This window comes from Prunus persica, chromosome G2 (assembly GCF_000346465.2).
Source record: "Prunus persica cultivar Lovell chromosome G2, Prunus_persica_NCBIv2, whole genome shotgun sequence".
Lineage (NCBI taxonomy): Eukaryota > Viridiplantae > Streptophyta > Magnoliopsida > Rosales > Rosaceae > Prunus > Prunus persica.
The window spans coordinates 19,814,360-19,826,929 of record NC_034010.1 but is presented as its reverse complement, the minus strand read 5'-3'; the positions used below and the strand labels follow the sequence as shown (position 1 = coordinate 19,826,929).

General features: G+C 35.8%; 1 protein-coding gene and 1 pseudogene across 1 annotated transcript; both read right to left on the bottom strand.

The window, feature by feature from the left end:
- Positions 222 to 2,892, bottom strand: LOC109947419. Its single transcript, XM_020557379.1, has 2 exons — positions 2,078 to 2,892; positions 222 to 982 (listed from the first exon to the last, which is right to left on the bottom strand). The coding sequence occupies exon 1, from the start codon at positions 2,890 to 2,892 to the stop codon at positions 2,095 to 2,097; it is 798 nt and encodes a 265-aa protein (XP_020412968.1). The 3' UTR covers positions 222 to 982; positions 2,078 to 2,094.
- On the bottom strand, positions 3,238 to 11,917 carry LOC109947418 (annotated as a pseudogene).

Below are 12,570 nucleotides of genomic sequence, written 5' to 3'. Positions count from 1 at the left end.
TTCTCTGATGGAATGTTTTGCCCAGTTTCAAAAATCCATGCACCAGGAGGGAAGCACAAAAAGTTGGGATTGCAGCTAAAGGCTCACATATATATATGACGAAGATGATAAAAGAAGTACCATGAGGAATCCTTTCCCATAAATGCAATGACTATGGCTTCTTTCCACCATTTTTCACAACCCTTATACAACTTAGACACTTGGTAAACATTATTCCCACAAATTGGCAGGAGGATCCCAACAGGGTGGTAACTCCTAACCGGTTTCCACTTTCATGGCAGTTGAAAACTTCAACAAAGAAAGGAAATTATGAAATTTTAGTTTGATAACTTCGGCAATTTAATGGATACAGCATTTTTCTCTCTCTCAGTGAATAAGCTTCATGAGAAATTGGCTAACTGCTGACATGGGGTCTCAGTATTGCCATTGTTGGACCTAAGAGCGGGGAAGTCTCTGGGAAAAGTGTGGTTATGATCAGTACAACGGATTCCCCGTTCCTAGTCCAGTGATGCACGATGAAGTTTCCTGAAAAGGTCTTGACGGGTTGGCACTAAAGTTTCCAATTAAAAGGAAAATGGCATCACTTCTTAACTAAAGTTTCCTGCAGTATGACGCATAGGGAGTCATCCTTTTCTACCTTCCACTAAAAAATTCTTCCATCTTTTTTTTTTTTTTTTTTCCTTAGCATAGGCCTCCAACATGGATATGTGAATGAATTACCTGAATTTTCATCCTAGACAATATTCTACCTTACATGCATGCATATTATTTATCAATATGAAAACAGGACAATCTCCAAATTTAATTACCTTTCCTGCCTCTTTCTGAGGTCCATAGGAAAGCAATTCCAGCAGAGTTATGTCCGTAACCCTTTGCTCCTTAAAAACACCCTGAAACCAAATTATATAGAAGTAGAACTAACCTTGTCCTCGTCGCCAATGAAGTTGTCATGAAAAATGACTGAATAGTCATCTTTGGTCACCTACAAAAATAGCTTTTGTTTACATTTTTCCTCTATAGGGTTCTTCACTCATCCAATTGTAAAAGTAAGAAAATGGAACAAAAGAACAGAAAAGAAAAGAAAAGCAGAGCAATCAGTACCCTAAATTTGAATGAATAATTTAACACTGAATACAAGAAGAAGACTCTCCACTTATACATAAACATTGATTTTGTAGCCCCAAATTCCATGGCAAGCCAAGGAACATGTATCATAGGAAAATAAGAAAACAAACTACGGTAAGATTCTATTTTCTAGAGCAAGATTGCTGCTTTTCATGAAATGTTTCCTTTTGGGTGCCCAAAAAGCACAAAGATTATGCTTTTATACGAACGTCAACTCGACGAAATCGATTAGAGAAATCAGGGAACAGGGTACCCTGATCCCTATTTCAAATCTGAGGCCTGAAAATGGCATCATACTGCAGGAAGGGTACTTGACATCTAAGCATTTAAAATATGAAATATACCAGTAAGCAGTTGTATGGTATCATACTGGTAAAGTTTTCAATGTTATAAAAGGGATATGACTGCATGTCATGCGCAATGAACATACATTACATGTGGTTCAACTAATTGCTGCTCAAACTCAGCCCAGTGTAACAAAATAAAGCTTTTGAAGCACATCAAGTTACACTAACAATCTATAAACAAGGAAAAACAATAGGGATATCTCAAAACAATTTCCAAGTCTGAAAATTATACACTACCCAACATGGAAAATAGGTACCTTTAGCACTAGGAACATCTATAACTCGGCTCTGACCCTTGTCTATCAAAGCACTAGGAATATTGGTTGGCATTGCTGTCACAAAAACCCACGTACTTATAATCATTTTGTGGTTAAGAAATCGGAGAGATAGAGAGGCTGTGAAGAGAAGTGAGAAAAACTTAAAAATGATCAAAGCAGAGAGAAAATCAACAGGAAAAAATCGCTCAAATTAAAATATCCCACTCGAATTACAATTGTACATAAACTAATCACAATTACAGAATGAATTGAATAAACAACGTGCTAGCTCTCCTAAAAAAACCATGTACTTATAATCGTTTTGTGGTTCAAAAACCAGGTACTTACATCTGATATCCAAGAAATCAGAAGGCTCGGCACTTCCTGGAGCTAGTCAGAAACTTGTTCTTTGTCAAAACCCGACCTCGTCCTGGCTTAGACGGCAAAGGCAAGTTCTTGATGTCGATAATTTGAATTTTCTTTCGCTTGTTTTGGAACTCTTGATAGCCTTGGTGAAGCTTTTGAACACTAGTCTCCAACTTCTCTTCATCATCCCAATCTTGCCGATGATGAAGATCATGATCAGTAGATTTTGTGAGCCCCTTAGGGTTTTGTTGGCTCTCCGAAAAATCAGAAGGCTCTGGGCACTTCCTCGAACTGATCAACGGCTTGTTCTCGCTCAAAACCCGGCCTCGCTGAGGCTTAGACGGCAAAGGCAAGTTCTTGACGTCAAGAAGTTGAATTTTCTTTCTCTTGCTTTGGAACTCCTGATAGCCTTGGTGAAGCTTTCGCTTGCTATTCTCCAATTTCTCTTCATCATCCCAGTGTTGCCGTTGATGGTGAGCATCAGATTTTGTTGGCCCCGTAGGGTTTTGTTGACAAGAAGATGGAGGTGGTGTGCATAGCACCAATCGGAGGGTCTCCAACTTCTTCCCTTTGCCGTGGGATGGTGGTTTCTTGGGCTTCTCTTGAATTGCCATGTTGTGGTCATCAAGTTTGACGTTGTCGAACAAGAAGGGATCGAAAGTCGTGGTTTCACTTTCAAGGATGACGACAGCTTCAAGGTCGTCGAGAGGGCAAGCGAGTCCAACAAAGTCGTCATCGTCAACGTCAACGTCAACAGGAGGCTCTCGCTCGCATCGCTGTTCCTTCAAAGCCTTCATCTTGTCTGAAAGAGAAAGTAGCTAATGAAGTGAAGGGTCTCGATCGTTTGAAAGAGAAAAGATTATGGGGAATTTTGGAAACCCTAAATCACAGTAGCTAGTGTTTACAAAAGGCTCAGGCTACATATGTATTTATAGTTTTATAGTTTTCTGTTTCCTAATCTCATTGGGAAAACGAATATCTTATTCTAATTAATTCTATTGCACTTTCTAGCCCTAACTTGCCACTGTCGCCAAACGCAAATGGCCCATGTTTGTGTTTTGTGCTTCAAGAAGTTGGAGTTATTTAGAAACTCTCTTGTATTACTCCAAACAAAATACAATTATTTTCCTCTTATTAAGCGCTTTTTTTTTTTTTTTTTTTTTTGGTGCCAAGTTTCTTTTAGTTTTCTATTAAATACTAAATATGTGATTGAGGATTTCTTTTAGTTTTAAATTTCTTGCTCTCTTTTTTTGGGAAAATAGTCTAGAATTTACTTTTTCATTTTTTCGGAAATTAGTCCTGAAGAATTTTTTGGTTTAGTCTCCAGGTGGCACATGATAATTTCCTCATTTTGATATCTTTGCAGTCAACTCTCTCACAAGCTTAGCTGTTACCATTGCAGTCATCCCATCAACAGTGTCACGCTGCGGGTTGAATTCAATGACATCGGCAGCAACAACGTCGCCTTGGAGGCTGTGGAATATGTTGAGAACATCACGGAAGGAAAGACCCCAGGCTCAATTTGTGACACTCCGGGAGCAAATGCAGGATCAAGGCAATCTACATCTATCAAGATGTACACGCCCTTCACACCTTCCCCTAATTTCTGTCAAACACAAATTTCTTAAGAGTTACTCTCAGTACTGTTATAAGTACATGCAGAAATATAAACACAAAGATACACGAGACAGGGACGGAGGGAGGGAGAAGAGAGACCAGCATTTCCGAAAAATGACGATCTCTTGAAAAGGTTCCCATTTCATATTGTTCAACGCCAAATCATTTTCCTTGTTCACGCCCTGCTTTGTTGATTGATCTAATACCAACCTAAAAATTCAGCAACCAAATTCAGCAGGCTGGCTGAAATGCTGGTTGACAACTAAAACAGGACATTCAACTTAATTACAGCGCAAGAACATATAAGAACTACATTAGGTTAAATGCTGAATAGATGTAAAGGAGAAGAAAAAGAAGTAGCATAAGTCATAGGATGACAAAGACATGTCGAATGAAACTTGCTATAGTAAGCGACAGCACACTCATCTTAATAAAACATGCTACTTTTGCTAACGGCAAAGCTCAAGTGGAAGTTTAAACTTAATCACAGATGCAATAACATATTTGAAAGTCATATAAGGTGATTAATCCATTATTTGAATTTTGAATAAGGTTTTACATACCTGATGCCAAGATTAGAAATACCAAATGCTTATAAAATCTTCTATGGTATATAACATTATCAGCTGAGAATATTTACAAATTTTCCCACAAGCGATGGCAAAATCCTATGAGACGCTTTACAGAAAATCAACAACGATACATATAGATAGCCAGGTTAACGTGAAACTAAAAAGATATGCAAGGTTGTTAATAATCCCTTTTCATCAATTTGTTATTTGACTAATATTTATTTCCTAATTAAGGGGGGAACAAAAGCCATGAGGAATATACATACGGTGTATTTACAGATAAGAATTTACCTGCAAAAGAAGCCGAGCATAACCACCTTCCATATTCGAGCAAAATAAGATGCGTGTGAATATTCATTGCCTTCAAAGGCTTTAAGGTATCAGGATGGGCATCCAGATGAAGAATATCCACAGGTCCCCCAAGCGTCTCGGAGACAGCTCTTACAACAGGATAAGGAATTAAGCTTCCTGACAAATCACCAATTTAGTAATTAAGGGCAAGCCTCCTCTTAAAATTCCTTTTTCCATGATAATGAAACTGGAAATGAATTCTCAGTTACATACTGCAGCTATATGTTTAACACTTTCAGATAATGAAACTGCAAGAATCCTGTGTTATGCAGGCATATGATAATTTACTATCCAGGTGTACCAAACGCAGGCACATACGATAATTTTATCATTTTTATATCTTTGCAGTCAACTCTATCACCAGCTTAGCAGCTACCATTGCAGTCATCCCATCAACAGTGTCGCGCTGCGGGTTGAATTCATCTACAGCAAAAACGTCGCTTTGGAGGCTGTGGAGTATGTTGAGAACATCACGGAAGCAGAGACCCCCTGGCTCATCTACATCTATCTAGATGTACACGCCTTCACACCTTTCCTTAATTTCTGTCACACACAAAATTCTTAAGAGTTACTTTCAGTATGGATGCCATGCAATTATCACTCTCAGTATGGATGCTATGCAATTATCAGACCTTGATTGTATGGTTTCATGATTTGCTTGTTTGTCAAAATTATAAGACGCACAAATAGTGATGGATATGCATAGGAAAGTAAGGAGGAACAAAAGAGAGAAACAGAGACGGAGAGATAGAGACCAGATCGTTTTCCTTGTTCAGGCCCTTCCTTGTTGATTGATCTAATACCAACCTGAAAGTTCAGCAAACCAAGTTGATCAGGTTGACTGTTAATGCTGCATAGCAAAATAAAACAGGACATTCAACTTAATTAGCATATGAGAACTAGATTACCTTGAATGCTAAATAGATACAAAGGAGAAGGAAAAAAAATTAGCATATAACTAGCATGATAAATACATGTCGAATGGAACTTGTTATAGTAAGTGACAACACACACGTACTATCTAAGATTTCATCTATATTTTAGACAGAGGCCTACAGAAAAAGCTCTACTTTTGCAAACGGCAAAGCTTATGTGGAAGTTTATACTTGAGAATCAGAGATGCATTAACTATATATGGAAAGTTATATAAGGTGATAAAGCCAAAACTTAATGCCAATATCAGAAAGACTAAATCAGAAAATGCTTATATATGCTATATAACATCGTATAGTATACCACCTTTACTCTCAGTATAGTGGGCCCTTGAAGAAACGATGAGTTATGTCCAAGAGGAACACCCAAAAGAGAAGAGGATGCTACAGCGCTTCCTGTGAGATACTTTAGAGAAAATCAGCAATGATTCATATAGATAGATGTAGAATTTGGACTAAAACATATAGATAGATAGATAAGTGAAACTAAAACATATATCATTTCCTTTCATGAATTTGGACTAATATTCATTTCCTAACTAAGTGGAAACTGTATTTACAGATAAGAATTTACCTGCATGTGAATATTCATTACCTTTCAAAGGCGTTATAGATATCCCCAGGTCCCCACAACCAACCCCCAAAAAAACCTTCTCGGAGACAGCTCTTACAACAAGATAAGAAAGCAGTCGCCACCTAACACTAATAGGTGCAGTAGATCCTGAACGGGCATGGACACAATATAAAGGTTCTTCCAAAAGATCCAAAAAATATATGTAGCCGATGTATGTATATACTCATTGGAATGAAAAGTCTCAACCAAATAAGGACAACATTTACTCTCAGTAATATATCTGTGAAGCTTTCAAGGAAACAAATTGAGCAAACAGGAACCAAATAAGGACAACATTTACTCTCAGTATAGTATACCACTCTGAGTTTCAATTCCAAATATGATATTAAGTGTCCCCATATTTCTCTGACGGAATGTTTTTCCCATTTTAAAATTTCCATGTACCAGGAGGACAAAAAGTTGGGATTGCAGCTAAAGGCTCGCATATATATATGATGATGATGATAATAGAGGTACCATGAGGAATCCTTTGCCATAAATGCAATGACTATGACTTTTTTCCACCATTTTTCACAACCCCTATACAACTTAGACACTTGATAAATATTATTCCCACAAATTGGCAGGAGGCTCTCCAACAGAGTGGTAACTCCTAACCGGTTTCCACTTTCATGGCAGTGGAAAACTTCAACAAAGAAAGGAAATTATGAAATTTTAGTTTGACAACTTCGGCAATTTAATGGATACAGTATTTTCAGTCTCCTTCGAAAAGTAATCCTGTGATATAAGCTTTATGAGAAATTGGCTAAATGCAATCTGTACTGAACTTAACATTTCACAAAAGTGACAATTCTCAGTGAATAATGACACCAGCCCAAAAGTATTCCAATGAAATAATGATTATTTCAGGAACAGTTCAAATTTAGAATCCAGTTAAGAAGAATTTTGTTCTTCTGAAAAGTGTGGCCATAATCAGTACCACGGATTCCCCGTACGTACAATGAAGTTTCCTGAAAAGGTCTTGACAGGTTGGCACTAAATTTTCCAATTAAAAATGAAATAGGCTACCCTGATATTACCTGCAAGTGTTCAAATCTGAGGCCTGAAAATGGCATCATACTGCAGGAAGGGAACTTGTACTTGACATCTAAGCATTTAAAATATGAAATGTACTAGCTCAGCTTCAAAGTACACTTCTAAAAAGGCTGAGTTTCACAATACTTAAAAATTGCAAGCAATTGTGTCATACTGGTAAAGTTTTCAAGGTTATAAAAGTGATATGACTGCATGTCATGCGCAATGAACATACTGTGGTTCAACTTTTCTCTATAGTTGCCCTTCTGAAATTCTCTTCTATATGATTTATTAGGTGATATGGTTAAAGATTATAATTATTGTTCCTTGTAGAGGAAAATTGTAACAGTCATATTATTGCTCTTTTAATACAAAAAAAAACATCTGATGTTAACATGGTGGTTCCAAGTTTATTTTAGTGGAACTTTTCATTCTAAACTGATGGATGCAATAAAACCTCATGTGCCTGTGCTTCGGACCAGTCCTTAAGGGAAGAAAATCCTGTCTAGCAATATTTTGAAGAAATAATCTATTGGTATTATCACAATATCTTCTCCCTTGAAGATTATTGAAGAAATAATGGTTGAGAGTGTCTTGGCTGAAGCCGTAGCTAGTTGGATGGTGTCAAGATGGAGCAATTGGAAGTTTTCTGTTTTTTTTTTTTTTTTTTCATGTGAGACATTTTAGCAATGTACATCTAACATCTATAGATTACCATAATGAGCTTCATCTATGATTGTGTGTGTATATATATGCGTATGAGTATTCAGAAACGTGATGTTTAAAAAAAAAAAAAAAAATTTCATAAAACTCATGATGTTCTTATTTAAATGATAATGAAAAAAAGCAACTGCTACAGATAAATAATTGCTTCAAAAATTTAATTAGATAATTAGATACCTTCTTCAGTTGTTGACTTGATGATACCACACAAGATAGCCTCTCTAATCTGAGGAGGAACGCCTCCTAAAGCACGCTCAAGTTCCCCCCACACAGAAACAAAAAGAACCCATTTCACCAAAACCAATTCCAAGTCCAAAAAATCTACATGAAACAAAAATTAGGTACCTTGAGCTTTGCCCTCTCACGAATGAGAATGAGAGAAGCATCTATAACTCGGATTGACATTGCTGTCACAAAAACCCATGTACTTCATTTTGTGGTTGAGAAATCAGAGAAACAGAGAGGCTATGAAGAAGTGAGAAAAACTTGAAAATGATCAAAGCAGAGAGAAAATCAAGTGGAAAAAATGGCTCAAACGTACTCACTTGATTTTACTTGGACCAAAATATCCCACTTGTGTGTCTGTGTGTTTCATTTTGCTTTATGATAAGAGAAGTTGGAGCATCGGAACTAGAATTAATTTCTTCCCATACCGAAAAAATTAGAATGCAATTATTTTCCTCTTTTATGATTGTTCTTTTTCTTAGTTTTTTGTTGTGCCAGGTTTCTTTTTTGTCAAGCCAACCACATGAAAAATCAATGAGCGTCTTTTTTTTTTTCTTTTTCTTTTTTGGAAATCAAATCAATGCACTGTTTTTTTTTAAAATTTAAAAAAAAAAAATTTAAGGGAGATTGGCTACTCTTACCACCAACGTCAAAGTAGACTCACGACCTTGAGCTGGAAAGAGTTATTTGTGGCACCCAACTGCCAGCTGCTACCTATATGGATTTAGATAGGAAATTACTGATCGTGTACTCACGAGGACTGTTGACAACGGAACTCAAACACTGGTGGGGCTACACACAATGCAAGGACTTTATCAATTGAACCAACATTTACTGACAATGCACTTCTTATTTCACTTGAGTGTTACTACTTGTATTTTATAATATCAACTAATTAGTGACCTAAAAATAACTCTTTGATAACCATCATTAAATTAATTCAACTTTAGATATTATTAGTAACTTAGGGCCCGTCTGGTAAAGTTTTCAGAGAATGTTTTTAGAGAATATTTTTAGAGAATGAAAACGATAAAATGAATTTACATTTTCAGTATTTAATAATGTGTCTAGTAGATTAATTAGAAAACAAATTCAGAAAATAAAAACAGTAAAAACGTGTCTGATAGTACAATTTGAGAATAATAATATATGAGCTATTTTTCGAGTGTATTTTTGATAATGTATGTTCTAAACAAAATAATTAATAATTTTAATGTTAAAAAAATCTAGAATTATCTTTAATAATAAGTGAAAATGATAAATAAAAAAGTTGGATTTTGTTGGTTAATTGATAAACTGAACAAGTATGCATATAACTTATAAGAATAGTTTTTTATACGTACAAAAAAAAAAATTTCCCAAAATAAATACAGATTATTGAGTAAAGAACTTCTTGTAGTAGGATATGAGAATAAAATAAACAATGAAGTGTCATTTCTCTTCAACTTTTATTTCTTCATTAATATTTTTTTAATGTTTATTATAACCAAAAAACCTAAAATTATCTGAAACTAATGTTTAATTAAAGCAAGATTATAAAATAAAATAAAAATGTTAGCACACTTTTCCTTCCTCCTTCTTCTCGACTTTTCTTCCCCAACTCACAGACTTCCCACCACCCACCTCCCTTCTTTTTTTCACTCTCACTCTCTCATCTCTCTTCATATATCCTCTCCTCCCATGAGTGCTGGTGTTGCTTGGGTTTATATAACCCATGTGAAAACAGCAACAAAATCACACTGAAACACATAATTCAAACCACCACATAACTATCACCCTCGATTTGTTCAATTGGGTCGGCTGTGGCTGTTACGGTCCGAGTCATTGGGTGGTGATGGTGGAGGGAGGCTGTGGCGGAGGCTATGGCGTTGAGGAGTTTGATTCAAGCCAAGGATCTAATTGTGGTGAAGGTTGTGGTCTTGGAGTTGGAGTGGGTCTCACAAAAGAAGGCAACGAGAGAAAGGAAGAGATAGTGGGGTGCTCAATTTTTGGGTCTGGGATTTGAGAAAGGTGAGAATGGAATAGATAATGATGATGTCTTGTTCCAGCTGAAACTATTTCCCTTGTTTTCACTTCCCTTTGAAAATGATGAAAACGTCTGAAAGTTGTTTTCTTGTTTTATGAAGAAAGTTGAAATCGTTTTCAATTCTTCTTTTTCCGTGTTTTCTAACTTAATTGCACCGAACGCATTTTTGGTTGTTTTTATTCTAGGAAAACATAAAACGGGGTTAGAAAATGATAACGAATGGGCCCTTAATACCCATTATTTTATATCCAATCAAATTTTAGTAGTAAAACCATATGCTTTCACACTCATAACCCGTTGCTTTATCCTACTTTTAACTCAATCTTCTTCTTTTTTTTTTGTACAAAGTGAAGCAGTGAAAATGGGGAAAATTCACACACACAATATCATAGGGATTTGAACTCACGATCACTTAAGAGCACACCAAAAATCTGGACTCAATTGACCACATAGTATATTGTATATGAGGAATAAGGGGGTGGGGTGAACCCACGCGTGGATTCGAATTGAGATAATACACATGGTCATCATGGAAAAGGGAATTTTAAGAGGAGGCTTGGCCTTACTTACTAAATTTATGATTTGTGAGGAAGCATAATTAATTACAAAGTGGGTTGTTTGTTTATTTAGGCTTAGTGATTAGTGTATGCATTAATTTGGGCATAAAAACAATTTAGATAATATGCCCCAAAATGGAAGCCATGATGATGATTCAAGGCAAAAACTAGTTGAATTGTTTTGAATACCACAAATTGATTAGTGTATACATTTATGCCATTTGAAAATTTGGATAATAGTTCTCGTGTTACATTTGATCACAATTAATGAATGAATTGAATAAACTAGAGAATAAAAACGTTTAGAAGGCTCGGCACCTCCTCGAACTGGTCAACAACTTGTTCTTTTTCAAAACCCGACCTCGTTTTGATACTCTTGATAGCCTTGGTGAAGTTTTCGCTTACTACACTCCAACTTGTCTTCATCATCCCAATCTTGCTAATGATGATGATTAGATTTTTGTGGGAGCCTTAGGGTTTTGTTGGCAAGAAGATGAAGGCAGTGCATTTAGCATCAAGCGGATGGTCCCCAAATCCTTGCCTTTTGCCACCGGGGGATGGTTTCTTGAGCTTCTCGAGAATTGCCAAGTCGTGCTCATCAAGTTTGACAACTTGGGCTATATTTGGGTTACGGAATGAATTTGAGGGAAAATTATTTTTCATGTTATTTCCCAAGGGATGCGAAATAGAATATTCTTTTCCTGCGTTTAGTAATGCTGGGAAAGTAACTGGAAGATATCATTTTATTTCTTTTTCCATGTTTGTTTTGAGTATGAATGGAAAACAAAGTTTGTATAATTTTCAATTATACTCATATTAAATCAAATAAAAAAAAGAATGCATTTAATGATATATTGTAATTCTAAATTGTTAATAGGACAAAATGGTCAAGAAAAATGTTTATTTAATATTGGCTCATTTTCCCAAACTTTCCCATGATGAGAGAAAACAAAACCCAAGTTGGGAGGATGGCTTCACTTTCCCCCCAACTTTCCCATGGACCAGGCAACAATTTTTCATACCTAGACTTACCAAACATGGGAAAGCAATTGATTTCTATCCCCAAATCTCCTTTCCCATGAACTAAACAGGACCTTGGAGGGATCAATGGTGGTTTCAAGGATGAAGACAGCTTCAAGGTCATCCAGCGGAGGGCAAGCAAAGCCACCATAGTCGTCAACAAGAGGCTATCGCTCGCATCAATGTTCCTTGAAAGCCTGATCACGAACATACTTCATCTTGTTTGAAAGAGAAAAGATTATATCAAAATTTGGAACTCTAAATCACAGTAGTGTTCGCCAAAGCCTCAAGCTACATATGTGTATATAGTTTCCTAATCTCATTGGGCAAATTAATTCTTTTCCTCAAACAAAACACAATTCTTTTCCTCCTATCAAGTTTTTTTTTTTTTTCTTTTTTGTGCCACGTTTCTTTTGGTCGAGCCTACCCAAATGAAATTTTTTAATCAATGCTCGTCTAATTTCACTTGAGTGTTACTACTAAACCAAGTATTACCATTTCTAATAATAACATGTCCTATGAAAATATTATCTTAATAAAGAGTTCACAATAAAAATAAAAATTTAAAAAAAAAATCCGAGTAGGCTCTGAGCACAAGCAAGCAAAAGCAAAATTATACATAAAAATTATGTTAGGCCCACTTTTTCATTAAATTCATAGTAATTAACCAAGTTGAATAAAATTAAGAAATTACACTTATCACATTTTTATCTCACAATTCTATATCACATGATGTGTGACATGTTCATATTATATGGCACATCAATTAAATCAATGAAGTGTATTTTGATTATGACAATTTGA

Bases quoted from the DNA above. Each gene is read 5' to 3' on its own strand.
- LOC109947419 (XM_020557379.1), bottom strand. From the start codon at position 2,892: ATGAAGGCTTTGAAGGAACAGCGATGCGAGCGAGAGCCTCCTGTTGAC.